Source organism: Rana temporaria, chromosome 4 (genome assembly GCF_905171775.1).
Source record: "Rana temporaria chromosome 4, aRanTem1.1, whole genome shotgun sequence".
NCBI classification, from domain to species: Eukaryota; Metazoa; Chordata; class Amphibia; order Anura; family Ranidae; genus Rana; species Rana temporaria.
Genome location: NC_053492.1, coordinates 399,267,566 through 399,288,148, shown reverse-complemented (window position 1 = coordinate 399,288,148; position 20,583 = coordinate 399,267,566). Strand labels below are relative to the sequence as shown.

Sequence of the window (20,583 nt, the reverse complement as noted above, 5' to 3'; positions counted from 1 at the left end):
CTCACCGACTATGTAACTATGTTGGGTAGGGGTGGGATAGGCTTCTCTGAAGAGTGGAGTTTGCAGGGATAGCTTAAAAGTGGAACGAGTAGGAAAAAGTCATACAGAATGGGGTAGGGAGTTCCAGAGGATGGGAGAGGCTCGAGAGAAGTCCTGGAGATGAGAATGGGAGGAGGTGACAAGGGAGCTAGACAGCAGGAGGTCTTGAGAGGAATGAAGAGAATGGTTAAGGTTGGTATTTTGAGAATAGGTTGATGATCTAGCTGGGGGCAGAGTTGTGAATGGCTTTGTAAGTTATTGTTAGTATTTTGACTTTAATTCATTGGGAGAGTGGCAGCCAATGGAGGGATTGGCAGACAATGAACGATATCAACACCACTACATATTGTCACCCCCTGCAGCCAGAATGGTTTAAAGCGGGAGTTCACCCCCAAATCAACTTTCTGACATTAGTTCCAGCATACTGCCAACATCTGCAGTAGGCTGTTTTTTTTTTTTTTTCCCCCCGCTACTTATCGTTTTATGAGCCCTTGTTATCAGGCTCCGAGCGGGGAATCCTGCGGGGAGTAGGCGTTCCTAAGCGAAGAGGAGTTGATTGACGGGCTGCTAAAGCACGTCACGGCTTCCGAAAATACCCGAAGTGACACTCGGGTGTTTACGGCGCTTAACCGCGCCTGCCGTGTAGAGCTGACTGCGCAGACGCCGTAAACACCCGAGTGTCACTTCGGGTATTTTCGGAAGCCGTGACGCGCTTTACCCGACCGTCAATCAACTCCTCTTCGCTTAGGAACGCCTATACCCGGAAGCGATCCCCGCTCGGAGCCGGATAACAAGGGCTCATAAAACGATAAGTAGCGAAAAAGAAAAAAAAAAAACAGCATACTGCAGATGTTAGCAGTATGCTGGAACTAATGTCAGAAAGTTGATTTGGGGGTGAACTCCCACTTTAAATAAGCCCCAACACTTAGGGAAGTATCTGATTAGTAAGTCAAGTATCTGCCCAATAGTTTAGGTAATATTTTAGTTTGGGCGGCATTAAACCAAAAACAAGAATATGTATAAAGCAGTTCATTAAAGTGGTTGTAAAGCTTTATTTTTGTATGAAAACAACAAACATGTCTATACTTACCTAGTCTGTGCAACGCTTTTACACAGAGTAGACCCAATCCTCTTTTTCTGGGATCCCCCCACTGGCGCACAGGGCTCCTCCTCTTCATTGGGTGTGCCCCCCCCCCGCATCCGTGTCACAGGATTCGATTGACAGCAGCAGGAGCCAAATGCTCTTGCTGCTATCAATCTGTCCAATGAGGAGAGAGACAGCGTCTGAAACCTCTGTGCTCATGCACATCGGATCGTGCTCAGAAGGTTTTTCCCCTAATGCATTCTAGGTGTGGTGGCTACATTAGTTTTCTTTTTTTTGGGTCTTTTTCCCCCCTTTGTTTTCACCTGATGATCCAGCCAGTAAGTCTGTCTGTCAACTTCCTTTAACAGACCAAGCTGTCCAGCAAAAGTGGCACTCAGAGGCTTGAGATAAACCAATCAACACCGACAGTGGTGCTTAAAACGTTCAGCTTTTATTAACCATTTCAATATAGGGCATTTTCAGCTTTCAGCGGTGTAACATTTTGAATGACAATTGTGCAGTCATGCTACACTGTACCCAAAAGAAAATTTATAATGTTTTCCCTTACAAATATAGCTTTTTTTTGCAAACAAAAAAAAAAAATCGCAATAAGAGTATATTGATTGGTTTGCACAAAAGTTATATTTGCATAAAATGTTTATCCAAGTCTTTGTTTTTTTTTAGTACTGTTGGAGTGCACCTGCATTTGTTCTCCTGGAGGTTGTTTACTGCTGTCCATGACACCACCCATTGTAGGGCTGCGATAGGCAAGACCTCTGCTGTAAGTAGCACTTCTTGAGTCACAATAGAGTGTATTGTTTGTGTATTCCTATGGGGAGACCACTAGGGGGCTAAAGACACCACAATGCATTATAAGTTCAACTCACAGCAGGGAAGTTGAGAATATTTTCTACTCACAGACAGCAATATAAAATTTGTTGGGATCTTGCCTTACTCCACATAATAAAAAAAAAAAAAAAAAAAAAAAAAAAGTGGTGTTCCTCTATAAAGCTGAAAACAATTCAGATGGTTCTACTTCTGTGCACAAGAATGTAAAGCATTTCAAGTTCCACGTGGCCCTAGAAAAGCCACACTGCATGTGTGCAGCCTGACTGAACAAGGGGTAAAGAAGCCTAGCTGGTTGCTATCTGAACACTTATCTTCTGACATGATCTGTCTTTCAGAACAGAGATACAACTTCCAGTTATGTTGATGAGCTATCAGGCTGTTATTGCCGTCAGTGACCTTGTCAGAAAGATTTTCTCCCACTTTCTGGGACAGACAGGGATTCTGCTATATTCTATAGCTAGCTAGATTATGCTAGCTACACCAGTCTTCTGCCAATTTTGGATTCTTCATGGGAATATATGGATAATGCACTCTGTTCAAAACCCCCAAAAAATGTAAACATATTTAAGAGCTAAATTCCCCCCCCCCCCTTTTAAAAATAAAAAATAGCCTTTGCAGTCAGGGGACCCAAGTAGATACTAAAACAAGTTAGCAATCCCCCAGTCCTGCCTTGTTGCTAGGACGTGAAAACTGTTGGGATGCTCACTTTCAACAATACGCCCTGGTTCACATTGGTGCGTTTTGACGTGCGATTTGGCATTTGACATGCAGTGGCAATTGGTACCTTCCAAATCGGCGAGACGCTGCATTTGCAGCACCGCAACAATTTCAAAAAGTCGTTTCTGCACTACTTTTTGCGATTTCGAAGAGCGATTTCCATTGACACCTGTGCAGAAACCTCCACAGATGTCTGTGAAATCTCTGCCGAAATCGGGACTGAAATGCGGGAGTGAAATCGTGCGAGTTCAGCTGAACTCGCATGGCTTCATTCCTGCAGCTCAGTGTGAACTTGGTCTACAGGAGAGAAAATCATCTCCTAGTAATAAGGCAGGAAGAAGGGATTGCTAATTGGGAGTTTTTCAGACAAGCTTCCAGGTGAGCCCAAATGACATACAGGTATAACACTATAATTAATCAACATTATATAAAAGGAGCAATACCTTTTCATATTTGTTGGGGCCCTTTAACTGCAGAGGCTATTTTTTAGAAAAGGAGAGCTTTAAAGGTCTCATGGCCACAGGACATTTTTACAGCTGCCGATTAAAGGATCACTAAAGGAAAATATTTTTTTAGCTAAATAACTTCCTTTACCTTACTGCAGTCCTGGTTTCATGTCCCCATTGTTCGTTTTTGCTTTGAAGTTGCTGTAATTCTGCTGTGATCTCCACACTTCCTGCTTGTCTGGCTTCTTATGAAAAATCTCATGGCAGCTTTTCACTGTGGTCCAAGCTATGTGTCTAAAACTCCTCAGAACCAATCAGATTAATTTTAAAAACAAAACACTGCCCTGGATTTGTTTGTTTTTGTTCTGTGTCTCTCTCTACTTCACAGAAACATGAAACCAGTTTAAAAACAAAAGTGAAACTAGAGGCACATTATATGATTGATTTTTATCTATTTCTAATCATTTTTAAAAGGAATCAGTTAACCTTTATGTCTCTATACCCTGTAAACAGTGATTTCAGCAAAAAAAAATGTTTTCCTTTAGTGACCCTTTAAGGCTTCAGATGTTTTTTTTCTATGGTCAATAAACTCTCCAGCATGGTACCCTATGTGTCCATGCACACATAGGCTGTTATCAACTGTTTTTGGCTAGGGCGTCTTTTGGCTTTAAAAAAGACCCCAAAACTAGTGGGTTCTGAGAGGCGTTTTTTCAGCTGTAAAAATGCTCTAATGTCAAAAAACACCTTGAAACGCAGATAAACACTAAAAACCGCAGCAAACCAGAGTTTAACATTTTTGAAACATTAGAAAAAGAAACCGCAAAAAAACGCTAACGCTGAAAAACCACAAAAAAAAAAGCTATTGCAAAAACATTGAAAAACTTTTAAAAACTCACTGCAAAGCTACTGACGTGTTTATAACATTAATATAACATCCAGTGTGCGCAAGGCCTAAAGGTTAAGTTCACCTTCGGGAACATGTTACATGTTCCACCTGTTTTCAGGGTGGAACATGTAACATGTTCCTGATCCTGCAGCTGCTGTGACAATAGCATGGGGAGAATTTCCCCGTACTAGCTGTCACTTTTTGAAATGAGATGGCTGCATTATTTATTCACAGAGTTCTGTGAATGGATGAACTACAAACTATCCTTGTAATTCTTAATGAACTACCATGGCACTGTTGAGTTCTGTGGTAGTTCGAGTCTTCCTGTCAGTGTGAATCTGCCTGTCCAAATGATGTATGGACAGCCAGCTCACCCCAAGAGTCTGCAGGAGACCTGCATGGCTCCAGCGATCTGTTAATCGCTGGTGCAATGCTTGGCTCCTAAAAAAATAAAAATAGTAGATGCAATTTTTTTAAACTGCAAAGAATTTGCATTTATTATTTTTTGTTTTGTTTTAAAGGTGAACCTATACTTTAACCAAATAAGTTTCGTCTGGCTCCTCTGGGTAGGCAACAGATACTGAGCACTCAATGTCTGCTGGCACCTGCTGATTATCGAGCAGAGAGGCAGACCAGCGGTCTGCCTATGTAAACAAGGCAGATCGCTGTTCTGACAGGAGGGAGGCCACGTATCCACCGTTTCTGCAAAACGGGAACTGAGATTCATGTCTTCCCTAGTAAAAGCACCTTTAGTAAAACACGTTAGGCACACAGCTAACCCTTTGATCGCCCCTGATTTTAACCCCCGTCCCAGCCAGTGTCAGTGGTACAGTGACTGTGCATATTATTTTTAGCACTGATCACTGTATTTGTGTCACTGGTCTCACAAAAAGTGTCAGTTAGCGTCAGAATGTCCGCTGCAATATCGCAGTCGTGCTACAATTCGCTGATCGCTGCCATTACTCGTAAAAATAAATAAAAATACCTTATAGTTTGTAGACGCTATCTTTTGCTCACACCAATATACACTTATTGGGATTTTTTACCAAAAATATGTAGCAGGAACCGGCCGAGATTCGAACCATGTATGGCAAGCTGAATGTACCCAAGTTGATCGATTGATTGATCAATTGGGTACAACTAGCCTGTCGGATTTTACAAGTGATTATTGCTAGCGGCCATTACAGTGGTAATCATTGTGCTATCCTGTCCCAAGATTTACACAGCCCTACCTGTTTTTCAACTGCATTTAAATAAAACAGCCTGGTTATCCCTAGCCAGTGATTGGACAGCAAAGGAGTTGCAGCACATGGCTAAGCTTATCCCTTTCTCACTTTTTAGGACATCTGATTGGCTCTTAGTGCTGGTTACACTTTTTCCCAGTCTGCTAGGTAAGGGATTATGAGAGGTCGATAACAAGTGAGATTCAGGTACTTGCACCTGTTGTACTTAAATATACACGTACTATTTTATTGATGAACACATGACTGTATCTATTGGTGTGTTTTTCATCTATGTGGATTTCAGCTTAAGCCCTGGTTCACATTGGTACGATTTTATATGCAATTTGACATGTGAAATCGGATGCAACTGCACCATCCTAATCGGTGAGATGCCGCATCTGCGGCGCTGCACTGATTTAGAAAAGTAGTTTCTGTACTACTTTTTGCGATTTCTGGCTGCGATATACATTTACAGAAACCTGCACAGATGTCTCTGAAATCGCAGCTGAAATCTGGACTGACAAGCGGGAGTGAAATCATGCGAGTTCAGCAAAACTCGCACTGCTTTATTCCCACAGCCCAATGTGAACCTGGGCTTAAAGGATGATGGTCAAAGTGATTGTAAACCCATATTTTTTTTTAAATAAAAAATGGTTTTGCACAAAGCAGCCCCGATCCTCCTCTCTGCTTCTCCGCTGAAACTCCTGCCCCCCCCCCCCTGCAGTGGCCACCATAGCAAACAGCTTGCTATGTAAGCTCCAGAAACAAACAAAGCGTGGCTCAGCCCCACCCCCTCCTCACTGGCTGTTACTGATAGGAGCAGGAGACAATGGCTTCCACTGCTGTCTATGAGCCTATAGGGAGGAAGAGAGTGGAGAGAGCTGCTGCTCTTGTACATAGCACTGGATGGAGGCTCAGATAAGTATGGGGGGTGGGAGCGGCACTTAGAAGTTTTTGTTAACTTAATGCAGAGAATGCACAAAGGTAAAAAATCTTCAGCCTTTAGAACCACTTTAAACTGCTGCTCTACTATTGCCAGTTCTCAAAAAATATTATACAGCCGGCCATATTTAATGTAGTTTTAAAGCAAAACCCTGCTTTCGAAATCAATTGAATTTATTCTTTGCACAGTTATAATGTCCCCATATAAAAAAAAAAAAGATTTCTTAGCAAAGTAGGATAAGTACAATAGAAAAAAATACACACTCTATGAAAACAAACTAGATGAGGTTAGCTTAAGCTTCTGAATACAAAGACCTGCAGTCCACAGCCAACGCCACTGGTTTAAACACCGGGGAATGGATAAATTATTGTACCAAATGGTTGAGAATTAATCTCTGATGACTAGCTGCAACATAACGAGGCATCTGGGTCCCAGGGAGGACGGACTCTGTCCCTGGCGGTATGTGCCGTGTGGAGAGTCTGCATGCTGCTCTTTGTCCGCTATGGCAGGCAGCTTTTCACCTCATTGTTTAGAATACCCTTATACATCTGTGACGCGTGGAATGCTTTCATTCTAACAGACTTTCCATTGTCTTCCTCTGGAGCTTTGTTGAGCGAAGCCCGTTCACGGGCTGTGATAATTATATTGCTTAATTAAGTGAAAACATGCAGATCTGTTCTGTTTTCTAAACAGGGAAATCTATATTTGAAATGGAAATAAATCTGATTGGGGATTTTCTTGCCGTACAATCCTAATGGCTATCAGGACATACGATGGAGCAATTTATACAAAATGAGCGCAGTTCCAGGTGTCCATACTTAAAAGCAAACAAAAAGAGACTAACATTATGCTATATAAAAGCCAAATGTTGCCATGGATGTTGTAACTTGATAGAGGACAGCCTTTTCATTTGATTAGGGAATGCAATTTAAATACCAGGCAATGGGGCCAAACAACAGACATCTCCCTCTTCTATTCACACTGGGGTCAGTTGCTGGTGAACAGAAGGTCAGCCGCACTTGCCCTGGAAATGTCTGCATCTATTTTATTACTCAGTAATTTGCATGCTTTTTATATATAAGGTTTCCATTACATATACTAAGATTTTGCCTAAAATACAAGTTAAAAGATAAATTTATACATAAAAAATAAAAAAAAATGGGTTACCATACTTGGCAATTACATTGTATACCACCTTATATAAACCCCAAAAACTTCCTACTGGAAGTGTGAGAAAGATGTACAGAAGTTGTCGATAAAACTATATTATTTGAAGGTAGATCCTAGCAATAATAGAGTGAATATTATACATATATACAATATTTTTAAAGACACAGGGTCAGTTATATTCTGAGTGTGACTTGTGTGTATAAGAATTAAAAAAATAAAACGATAATTTACTAAATAAATCTGATGGAATCCATTAACCTAAAATTAAGTGATCGTCAGGGAACAATATAGAGGTGATTACAATTATGTAAATCAATTACAACCAGGGATCAGTGTAGGAGGTGATTACATGTGATCTATTCAGTTAGGGATCAGGGTATCGAATATGAATACTTCCCAGTGATCAGTACAGAAGAATGACTGCATTAAATTATCATAATTATTATATGTGATTTGCTTAGTTGAGAATAGGGAAAGGGTAGGTAATTACATATCACCCACTTAAGTAAACATGTGGAAACCTGTGCAATACAAACTGAGAATATGACTAAAAATAGTCAGCTGAAATTATATGCAAATTGTGACTTTTTCTGTAAAAGAGGAGTTTGGTCTAACTACCTCCCATGTCCTGAAGTTCCATACTGGTCAAACAGACTCTTGAAAACAAGAAATAACTACTGTACTACAGATATAAGGGGTTTGCAATTCCAGATACGTCACTGGGAATCAGTGTTGCCAACCTACCAGATTGAAATTTACTGACACAACACCCAAAATTTACTGGCACAGCCAAGTTTTTACTGACATTTACAAAAGTAAAAAATTTCAGTATTTACGTTACAAACAAGTACAATATGCAATTAGCAATATGATTTAAGGTAGATAAGCAGCCAATAACCATATTTCTTATTTTATTTTCAATATGGTAAGTAGCTCAGGGACAGGACCCAGGAGGGTAAGAAATAAGATGACAATGACACCACTGTGCAGCACCACAGATCACCGACACGACACGTCCTCTCCTGAGCCACAGTGTCAGTCTCTCTCCAAGCCTAGTGATCCCTCCAGTCCACTCCAGTATAAACAACACTGGCAGTCCCGCTCCCAGCCTGCCTTGCTCCCGACCCACACACAAGGCTCTGGCCGCTCTGCTTGACTCCCTTGCACTATGAGATCCCACGACATGCTCAGGCACCGCCTCCGCCAGACCCGCCCAAACACACTGTAGTAGGCACTCGGATGGTCTCGGTCGGCTCCGGCAACCTTTTCCTTTTTCCTGGCATTTACTGGCAGGAGAAAATTGCCTGTTTTTTTACTGGCTGCCAGTAAAAATACTGATGGTTGGCAACACTGCTGGGAATTCAAAACCCACTTGAAAAAGGTGAAATGCAGGTCAGAAGGAGGTCAAATACACTTTTCAATACATTCAAAATGACCTCCGAAGCATCTCAAATGGATGCTATTGACACAAGCCCAAAGCCTGTTGACATGGTACCTATTAAGAAACAGCAGGGAAGTTTCTGAAGCCATCAAGTGCCCAGATTGTGGCAAGTTTTCTTCAAAGTTAACTCCAACTTTGGGACAAAAATTATATTGGAAACCAGGTAACTAAATTATAAATTTTGTAAATAGTACTTATTTACTTGTTTCATTAAAGCCTACATTATTTTTCTATAATTTAATCAGCACAAGGGACAGCATTTATATTGAATGAGAGGTGCCCCTAAAGCCTCATACACACGATCGGACTTCCATCTCACTTTTCCCGTGTATTTTTGTCCGAATGGGCGTTGGCCGCGAACTTGTTCTGCATACACACGGCAGAACATTTTCAGCCAACTTTCACCAAATCACGTGGTTTTTCAGCTCTTTACCGCCACCCTTTGGGCAACTTCTTCTGTTGTTGGCTGATGTTTAGCATTGGTTCTGAGCATGCGTGTTTGTACTTTGAACTTTAGTACACACAATCGGATTATCCTCCATCGGACATTTGTTGTCGAAAAGTTTGAGAGCATGCACAGCAAACATTTGTCTGTTGAAAAACCAACAACAATTGTCCAATGGAGCATACAGGCGGTCGGCTTGTCCGATAAAACAGGTCGGTCGGACCGTTGTTGATGAAAAGTCAGATCGTGTGTATGGGCCTTTATACTGGTGATTGTTCTTAGCTGCAGGCTCTGTCCTCTAAATCTGGCCATACATTATATCATTTTCTTATTCAATTTTCTTTCGATTTAACTTCACCTATATAGTGCAAGAGTCTGCCTGAGTGCATACAAATTGAAAGTGTTTAGGTTTAAAAAGTTTTTGGTAAATTTAAAGGAAAATTGTACAAAAAAATTATATAATATATGGCCAGCTTAACCCCCCGCCCTATTCCCCTGCAACATTAATCATTCAGTGCTGCAAGGGTCAAGTGTGTTTCTTATGACACACTTACCTAAAGTATTGGGACACCTGCCTTTACATGCACATGAACTTTAATAGCATCCCAGTCTTACTCCTTAGTGTTCAATGTTGAGTTGGCCCAACCTTTGCAGCTAAAACAGCTTCAATTCTTCTGGGAAGGCTGTCCACAAGGTTTAGGAGTGTGTCTATGGGAATGCTTGACCATTCTTCCAAAAGCGCATTTGTGATGTCAGGCACGGATGTGGACAAGAAGGCCTGGCTAACAGTCTTTGCTCTAATTTATTCCAAAGGTGTTCTATCAGGTGTTCTATCAGGTTGAGGTCAGGTCTATTTGCAGGCCAGTCAAATTCCTCCACCCCAATCTCGCTCTTCCATGTCTTTATGGACCTTGCTTTGTGCACAGGAGTGCAGTCATGTTGGAAAAGGAAGAGGCCATCCCCAAACTGTTCACACAAAGTTAAAGCATGAAATTGTTGAAAATGTCTTGGTTATTACCTGAGATCCATATAGTCAGAAGAAATTCCTTTATGTGGGGGAAATCCACAAAAGTGTACAATAGACAGGTTCATGCAGAGGGCAGCACAGGGCAGAAGGTGGTCACATGAGGTCTAATTCAGACAAATGTCAATATATGGGACAGGTTCATTACAATGGCTGTGTTTCTCAGTTTTATTAGGGAGAACCATTTATTAGCCTAGGTTCACATTGGTAGGATTTGGCGATTTTACGTGTCGAATTGCATGCCAAATCGGCGGCTATTGCCAGCATTGGCACCGTCCAACTCTGTGCAGCGTCGCACCGACTCCCAAAAGTAGCTCCTGTACTACTTTTAGCGATTTTGGGGGGCGATTTGTATAGACATCTGCGCAGCAATCAGCACAGATGTCTGTCAAATTGCTGCTGAAGTCGGACTGCATTGTCAAGTTAGAAATTATGCAAGTTCAGCTGAACTTCCACGATTTCTAACCCGCTCCAATGTGAACCTAGGCTAAAGGTGGAAATATCGGGTTTCCAAAAAATCCACCCAATTATTAAGCTATTCTATGAAATCTCTCTACTAGTTTTAAAGTAGTATTAAAGCGGGAGTTCACCCCAATTTTTTTTTTTTTTAACAGTAGATTGGGCCCAATTACGGGAAGCAGAATCTAGTGGTTTGATTAAAATCAATGCAGTACTTACCTTTTTTGAGATAGAGGTTCTCCCGCCGCTTCCGGGTATGGTCTTCGGGACTGGGCGTTCCTATTTGATCGACAGCCTTTCCCACGGTCACATACAGCGCGTCACGAGTTGCCGAACGTCACCGCTATACGGCGCCTGCGCACTGACGTTCGGCTACTTTCGGAAACTGGTGACGCGCTGTATGCGACGGTCGGAAGGCTGTCAATCAAATAGGAACGCCCAGTCCCGCAGCCCATACCCGGAAGCGGCAGGAGAACATCTATCTCAAAAAAGGTAAGTACTGCATTGATTTTAATCAAAACACCCGATTCTGCTTCCCGTAATTAGGCCCAATCTAATGTTAAAAAATGAATTTTTGGGTGAACCTCCACTTTAAACAGAACCAAAAATGTTATATATTGTCGTTTACCAATCATTAGATGTGGTGACTTAATTTTTTTAGGCTTTCTTCCCTCTGTTTTCACCTGGTGATCTAGCCAGTTACACATCTCTTGTATTAGAGTCCCTCACTCTGGAGTAAGGAGAACCTTTGAACAGCAGCATTGTCAGTCTGGAGGGAGGGGAGTCTTCGATGTATTAGCAGATCTAGATTCACTAACAAATTCACTAACAAATTAAAACCCAACTTTAGCTCACAGCGTAGTTACACAAGCAGTTATAGCAAACAGCTTTCTTTCCTTTTGTGATAAAGGTTTTCCATAAATAAAAGCTGATCATTTTAAGCACCCCTGTCAGTTTTAAATGCTTTGCCTCAACCTTGTAACTGCTACATCTGCAAAAAAGCTTTTTCTCTTAAAAAACAGACTTACTGGCCAGATCACCAGATGAAAGTAGAAGAATGAAAGCCTAAGGAAGAAAACGAATGCAGCCACCACATCTAAGAATTGGTAAGCTGCGGGTTTAATTTCAGCAGGTTTTGAATGAGGGAGAATAATTTAACAAAATCTATTTAGCAGAAAACTGTTGCAATTGACCAACATTTTTTCACTGCACAGTTTCCACAATAGTGAAAAAGAAAATAGTTCAGAGAAACAAAAAGCAATCATTGCTGAGCTTAATAACAAGCCGACTATAACAGTGTGTTTGGGTACAGAATAATGGAAAAGTTGTATGTTGATATATTTCAGTAAATGATGTTTGTAAGAGCTACATTAATTGCAGCACATCAATTAATTCTAGGCATCTCCTCTGTGCACCTACTTGTAATTCTTTTACCAACATTATATTGAACCGAATTTCAAAGTACTTTAATGACTGCTGATTTCAGATTTTTTCAGTCTCTCATTTATCCTGCAGTCAGGGTCCTTGACAGTGCTTTCTGGCACTTGAGAGCAAGCTTTGATCAGTATGTTTCCTAAGTAGGAGAACGGAGAGAAATCTTCCCTGCTTACCATCATTTCCTGTATTTCGTACACTCATGGTCCTAACACATCAACAAGCAGTAATGACTAATAGCGTGTCTTGTATTTCTATATACCCATACACCTTCTTCTATATTTTACATCTTACCATATCCTATGTCGACTGCTTCTGCTGTTCTGCAGTCATTTTAACAGGTCACTTAATCTATTGCTTGTACACAGTGAGGGGAAAAAAGTATTCGATACCCTGCTGATTTTGTACATTTGCCCACTGCCAAAAAAATGATCAGTTTATAATTTTAATGGTAGGTTCATTTTAACAGTGAGAGACAGAACACAAATATCCAGAAAAACACATTTCAAAAACGCTACACATTCATTTTGCATTTTATTGAGTGAAATAGAGAAAATTGAGTACTGTCCGCCCTGGTTCACATTGACGCTACTTTGAAATCGTGCTACTTTAATTGAAGTAGCGCGATTTCAAAGTAGCAAGGTCAGCGCGATTTCAGGTGCTACTTGATAGACATTCATGTGGCTTCATACACAGATGTCTATTGAAATCGGCAAAAGTAGTGCAGGAACTACTTTTGCAAATCGGTGCCGCGCTGCAAAATCGCTGTCGCACCGATTGGAACGGTGCTATTGCCGTCAATAGGCTGCGACTTGTCATGCGATTTGATCTCTCAAATCGCATGACAAATCGCTCCAATGTGAACCTAGGCTGAGTGATACTTTTTTTATTTGCACTAACATACAAGCTTTCGGGGTGTTACCCCTTCTACAAGTAAAAAAAATGGGAGGGAAATCCCTCCGAGATTTTTTTTTCCCTTGTTTTGTTTTAACATTCTGGCAAAAAAAATTGTAAATCAGTACTGCTTGGACCTTGAAGAAGGGGTAACACCCCAAAAGCTTGTCCTGAAAAATTGTATGTTAGTGCAAATAAAAAAAGTATCACGGACAGTACTCAATTTTCTCTATCACAATTGCACTAATACGGCTACAATCACGTCAAGTATTGAGTGAAATAAGTATTTGATCCCCATCAATCAGCAAGATTTCTGGCTCCCAAGTGTCTCTCTTAAAGGGAGTGCTCCTAATCTCAGCTTGTTACCTGTATAAAAGACACCTGTCCACAGAAGCAATCAATCAGATTCCAATCTCTCCACCATGGCCAAGACCAAAGAGCTGTCCAAGGAAGTCAGGGACAAGATTGTAGACCTACACAAGGCTGGAATGGGCTATAAGACCTTCGCCAAGCAGCTTGGGTAGAGGGTGACAACAGTTGGTACGATTATTCGCAAATGGAGGAAACACAAAATAACTGCCAATCTCCCTCGGTCTGGGGCTCCATGTAAGGTCTCAGCCCAGAACTACCAGAATCTTGTCAATGATCTCAAGGCAGCTGGGACAATAGTCACAAAGAAAACAAAGAAACACTACGCCGCAAATAACTAAAATCCAGCCCGCAAGGTCCCCGGCTCAAGAAAGCACATGTACAGGCCCGTCTGAAGTTTGCTAATGAACATCTGAATGATTCAGAGGAGAACTGGGTGAGAAAGTGTTGTGGTCAGAGGAGACCAAAATCAAGCTCTTTGGCATCAACTCAACTTGCCAAGTTTGGAGGAGGAGGAATGCTGCATATGACCCCAAGAACACCATCCCCACCATCAAACATTCGAGGTGGAAGCATTATCTTTTGGGGGTGTTTTTGTGCTAAGGGGACAGGACAACTTCATACGCATCAAAGGGAAGATTGACAGGGGGCCATGTACCATTAAATCTTGGATGAGACTCTGCTTCCCTGAAAATGAGTTGCTGGATATGGATATTTCAGCATGACAATGACCCAAAGCACATGGCCAAGGCAACAAAGAAGTGGCTCAAGAAGAAGCACATTAAGTTTCTGAAATGGCCTAGCCAGTCTCCAAACCTTAATCACATAGAAAATATGTGGATGCAGCTGAAGATTCGAGTTCCTCAAATGTCAGACTCAAAACCTTAATGACTTGGAGAGGATCTGCAAAGAGGAGTGGGACAAAATCTCTCCTGAGAGGTTTTGCCACTAAGTACTAAGTCATGTTTTTCGAAGGGGTCAAGTACTTATTTCACTCATTCAAATGAAAATCAATTTATAACTTTTTTTGTTGTTTTTCTGTCTCTCACTGTTAAAATAAATTTACCATTAAAATTATAGACTGATCATTTCTTTGTCAGAGGGCAAACGTACAAAATCAGCAGGGGATCAAATACTTTTTTCCTTCACTGTAGAGAGAGATATAGGGACAGCTATTGCAAACCTCTTTCTGAAAAAACTATTTGCCTGGCTGGTATGCCAGCCCACTGAATTTGAAAGATTCAAAATTTGAAGGCCTCATACACACCATACGAAAATCAGAAGGGAAAATTCATAAGACAAGCTGTCTGCCGATTTGACTTTTTCATTAGACAAAAGCTGGATTTGCAGGCTATAACATTTTAGATTTTTTTTAATGCATAGGAAGCAATAAGGTGAAAAAACACGAACCTTTACAACCACTATAAAGCTAAAGTTTAGTCATAAAAAAAGAAAAATTCTCTATAGCTATAGTGGGCCAACTTATCTGTAATGAATATGTCTCACGTTGTGCAGTCAAGCTGGATCCTGTAGAAAACTGCAGAGATTCCTCGTCCTCTTCCTGCTGCTGAAATCCCAGCGCTACAGGGTAATAGCTTTGAAAATGCTGTAAAAAAATTCCCAATAAGCACTCATCCCCTCCACTGAGAAATGCTATTTTATTGCTTTCCCTGCAAGTAACACGATCTGTGAATGGGGGAGAGTTTCCATTCACAAATCATGCGAGAGCAAAAAAAAATAAAAAAATTCTCAATGGAAGAGAAGGAGACAGTTCCTCAGTGGGAACTTTTTCACAGTAGCTTCAAAGAACATGTGAAGCTAGTCATACATGCAGTGCCAGAAGTTCAGCAGCAGGAAGAGGATGGGGAATCCCTGCAAATAAGATATCTCCAGGATCCAGCTGCCTGCACGATGTGGGACATACTTCATTACAGATAACTGGATTTTGGCACTTACCTTTAAAATCCATTTAGTACATCACGGGCCACAGAGCAGGCTATAAATCATGACTACCTGGGTTATGTGCCATCTAAAAGGACACTGGCACAAACAGACCGGAAGTCCTCATTTATATAACCCCTCCTCCACAGGAAGTACCTCAGTTATGTAACAAGCAATGAACCTCCAGAAAGAGCACATGACCTCTGTGTCCCGTGATGTACTTTGAGAAATGGATTTTACAGGAGTAGAAGTATAAAAATCCAGTTTTCTTCATCATACATCACAGGACACAGAGCAGGCTATAAATCACAATTACCTGAAATGTATCAAAGCAATGCACATGAGGGGAGATACACACAAAAGTCACCATCAGGCACAAGGAAACTATTCCTCAGCCCACAACACACTGCAGTATCCTCAACAGCCCTTTGGCCCACCTGGTAAAACCCTGTAAAGGTATGTGCCGGAGACCAGGTTGCAGCCTTGCAGACCTGAGCTACTGATGCCTGATGACGAATAGCCCAAGAGGTCCCAACACTTCTAGTAGGGTAAGTCTTCACTTAAAAAGGCAAAGCCTTACCCTTTAAGTCCTATAATAAATGTTTCTGAAGGAAGGTTTTCTGGCCTTTAGTAATGTAGATACGAGTACCCCAGAGACCCCTTGTACCTTCAGCACCCAAGTTTCAAATAGCAAGGCTTTTAAACCCAGCAACTGTAAAGCAGGATGCAATATTGTCCCGAGACAGGAGATCTGGCCAACCCGGAATCACCCAAGGATAATCAACTGCTATGTTTACAACGTTATTGTACTATACCTTCCTTGGCCAAAATTACCCACGTTTTTCCCTACCGGACCCTGCGTAACAGATGTGGAAGAAGCTGAACTGGTGGGAAGGAATAAATTAGGGAGAAATTGTTAAATGTTGATACTAGGACATCTACCCCTATTGCCTACAGATCCCTGGTTGTGGATACAAACCTGTCCAGCTTCGTATTGAACATGGATGCCAGAAGATTCACATTTGGTGTGCCCCAACACTGACAAATTGCACTGACCACCTCAGGATGAGGCCAATGCCCTAGAACCAACCACTGGTGACTGAGAAAGTCTCCAAACCCGGGATTATGTTTTGCTGATAGAGCCGAAACATGACGCTCTGTCCAAGCCAGAATATGATCCACTTCCACTGGTCAATACAAATTCCTAGTGCCGAAAAAACAGAATCTCTAAAATGTTTTCCTATCCTGTCAGGATAGAATTGGTAGTCACTACATTCCAAACAACTGGAAGGAACAACTTCCCCTTCTCCAGATTTTGAGGAACCATCCGCCAGTTTAATGCCCAAAGTGTACTGGGAGCTAGGGACATTCAGAAGTCCAACGACTGAACCCTCCTGTTCCATTCTGACAGCATATTCATCTGTAATGGCCTGGAATGGAACTGTGCTTATGGAACAGCCTTGAACATGGCAACCATCTTCCCCAGTAGTCTCATGCAAAGACGAACTAAAAGAGACCTGTGACTCCTACAATTTGATTTCTCAGATAAAAGCTCTTTTCCAGAGGCAAAAAAATCCTTCTCCTGAGCCATATCCAGGATAAGACCTAGGTACTCCAGGCTCTGTGCTTGCTACAGAGGTTTTATTGACATTGAGAATCCATCTGAGGTCTTCCAGCATACGAATTATGAGTGAAACATTCTGCCTTACCCAATTCACTAAACATTCTCTAACCAACAGGTCCTTTAGATACCCCAGTGTGCACACTCCTTGAACCTTTAACACGCCCAGCACTGGGGTTAACACTTTTGTGACTACCCGCGTAGCTGTGGCTAGCCTAAAAGGCAGGGCTACAAATTGAAAGTGCTGGTCCTCCCCTGAAAATGTAAGATATGCATTCCTGATGACTATTAATGCAAGAAAGTTCCCCTGCTGGAGTGAGGCCACTGAATGTACCAACTCCATATGAAATAACTGGACCTTTAGAAGCTATCTTAAACTTTTGAGGTCTAAAATCGGCCACACATCCCTGTTTGGCTTTGGGACCATGAAAAGATTGGAGTAGAAGCCTAGGATTCTTTGGAACACTGAAACAGAATCAATTACCCCCACTGCCCACAGTCGACCGAGTGCTTGAAATAAGGAAGCTCTCTTTTGCTAATCTACCAGTACATTCAATCTCATAAGCCGAGGAGGAGGAAGATCCCAAAACTCCAACTTGTACCTGTGAGAGACTGTGGAAAGAACCTAACTGTCTAAAAACAGTTGGGTTTAGACAGTAAATTGCATTATTTGTAAACATATTTGGTTTATTAGTAAATCCAGTCTCTTTACCTGTAGTAGCCTTCTTCTGTTGCTCTTGGGGTACCTCCCCTCTTGGGGTCTACCGGGGGCAATCCTCTTTTTTGCCTGTCTAAAAACAGCTCCTGCCAAGCTCTTAAAAAAGCCAGCAGCCTCCCCCATGCCTGTCCAGGTGGGGGTGCCCCATCATCGCGAAGAGGACTTTGAATCTTGCTTAGCTGACTTGGCTGGGCCACCTTTGCCCTTGGTCCTGGGCTTTCCCCCTGGATCAAATCATCTGGGAGTGCAGAACAGATGTTGAATAACCAGAGAAGCCAAACCTCTATAGGAATATTTTTCACCAGAGATCTTTTGGATATATTTATCCAAGTCCTCACCTTATCCGGGTGATCCCACTCTGCATACTTTTCCTCTAAAAGAAAAAGGCTTGAAAACTCTGAGGTGGTTGTAAAGATCCCAAATAATATCTAAAGTGATACTAAAAGGCAGAAGGTTATTTACCTTCATGCATAGTATGCATGAAGGTAAAAAAACGTATGCATGCAGCTTCCATCAAGACCCCCCATCCCCCCCACCCTCCAATACTTAACTGAGCCCAATCGCGATTCAGCAATGTGCACGAGATCCTCTGCTAGGTCGGATTTCTGCCCCCTCATTGGCTGAGACACAGCAGCCAGAGCCAGTGTCAATCACAGTCAGGGAGGAGGTTGTGGGGGGCGGGACTGGGCTACGCTCTGTGTAATCTACAGGCACACAGAGGCAGCTCAGGAGCGAGCATATATCTGCATAGCAAGCAGCTTGCTATAGGGGCACTCGACGGCCTTACAGAGGATTCTGTCGGGATGGGTCGCATAGATGGAGGGAGCCTGCTGAAGCCAGGAATAAAGTAAAAATTACACCTTATGCCAGCATAGACTAAACAAGTATTTAACCAATGCAGTGCAGATACATTTTGTCCTATTCCCAAGGTTCAGCCTTAACTGATGTAGAATATGTATGCTTCTAGTGAAGTCAGAAATTCAGGTCTCCACATTGATTCCAGATAATGCAGACAGTATTGTCACAGGATCAGCAAAACACCCTTGTAGTTGGCCTTATCAGAAAGAGTATCCATATTTATTTTATCTTAGTTTCTTTTTTTTTTAAGTTGTCAAATTCATAGCTGGTGTTAATTTGGTCTATGACTGATCATTGTGCAACTGTAACGCTGTCATGATATGCCCAATTTGAATTACCCAGGTTTGCACCATATTTCCCTTAAAAAACAAAGTATGTTTTTTTTTTTATTTTAAGAATCATACTAACCTAGATAGATGCAGCACTCACTGGAGCACTGGGCTGTGGAGGGGGCGGGAGCGCCCAGCTCAGACTCTCAGCTGCTCACTAAAAGGCTGAGCCCGGTGGCAGGCCAGACATGTTGACGGATCCCGACTTCATTGTCGCAAACTTGCCCAAGCCTGGACCGGCTCTGTGAGGTCAGCAGACAGCGGGCTTTAGCAGAATTGACGTCAGAAAAAAACGGGTCACAGACAGAAGTACAGCAAACAATCTCTGGCTGTACTTCTCCTTTAAGATTGCATGCTACAGGCAGAGCAGATAGGTTTAAAGAGTTTGCCAAAGCTATTTTGTTTTTATTTTTTTACCCACCTCTGGTTTCTTCATGATTTCAATAAAATACATCCGATTCTTCATTGGGTAAATGATGATCAAAACATCACCAAAGTCGGTAGGTATAATGCCCCTTCGATAGTTTCTAGTATGTTCAGACCACACAATGTGAACTTCATCATTTCCCAGGTGTCGAAGCTGACAAAATAATGGTTACAATTAGTTTATTGAAGCCTTTCAATATCAAAATAAGTATTTTTAAATCTGAAAGATTCACCACTAATGCTAATCTACAGAGGATACTTTGCAAGGGGGTCTAAAGAAGACCAGAAGTGTGTTCTAATAATTTATATTAAAATGTGTGCTACCTTAATTTTGTGAAAATAGCAGATTTGTCAATGCCGTTAGTCCTTCCACAGTAGTCTGGAATGGTTGGTTTGAAATCCACTATAATGTATGGGTTTCCAAGAGGAACAAAGTGGTGACTGTTTCAGTCAGTAGAACACTATGGTGGAGAGAGAGTCCTACCACGCTTAAAAGAGAAGTCCACCCTAACACTAAAATCTCTACATCTATAGACATCCATGATCTTACACGAACCTAACCCTGTAAAGAAGAAATCAGTATACATATATTTTTTGAAGCTGATCCGATCCCACTCTGAGCTGTCAGCTGCTGCTCTGCTGAGGTGGGTGTAGAGCAGACAGCCGACAACGGAAGACCCATAGTAAGTCTATGGGTGATGTCACTTTCCATTAATTTCACAACCGTTGTCGGCTGTGTCCTTTGCAGAGCTTCTGCTGATGGAGACGGGACCGGATTAAAAAAAGGTATTAATACCAATTTCTTCGTTATAGGGCTACATAAGTTAGGCTTATATCGTGGATGTATGTAGATGTAGCGATTTTAGTGTTAGGGTGGACAATTTAATAAGTGGAAAGAATTTAGCAAATTTGGCAAGCTTAAAGCCAAGCTCTGGGCATTATTTTTTATATAGGTCCCAAACATTCCATGCTGAATGACACACAACATACTTTGTGGGGTTCATCTTCAGGGAGGATGCTTGGAGCCTAGGTTGGGGTTTTACAAGTAAGGTCATTACTGATGAAAAGCAGAAAATCTTATCTGTAGATCTGTCTACCACTCCGCCTCTCTCTATCCAGCTCTCTGTCTATTCTTTGCAGTTCTCCAGCTGGTGACATTCCATCAATTTATAAACATAAAAGCCATATGTTTTATTATGAATTAAAAATATAATTGTAAATTAAAGTTAGAAACTCTTAATAAGTAGTTGTAAGTGCATGCCAAGAA

At 41.6% G+C, this 20,583-nt stretch overlaps 1 protein-coding gene across 4 annotated transcripts in view; it reads right to left on the bottom strand.

The window, feature by feature from the left end:
• RALGAPA2 (Ral GTPase activating protein catalytic subunit alpha 2) overlaps positions 1-20,583 on the bottom strand; it is a 456,753-nt gene that overhangs the window by 145,644 nt on the left and 290,526 nt on the right. For all 4 annotated transcript variants that reach the window (XM_040351179.1, XM_040351181.1, XM_040351182.1 and 1 more), the window contains one exon: positions 19,312-19,470. In XM_040351179.1, the coding sequence (XP_040207113.1) occupies positions 19,312-19,470 (159 nt within the window). The remainder of the gene's footprint in view (positions 1-19,311; positions 19,471-20,583) is intronic.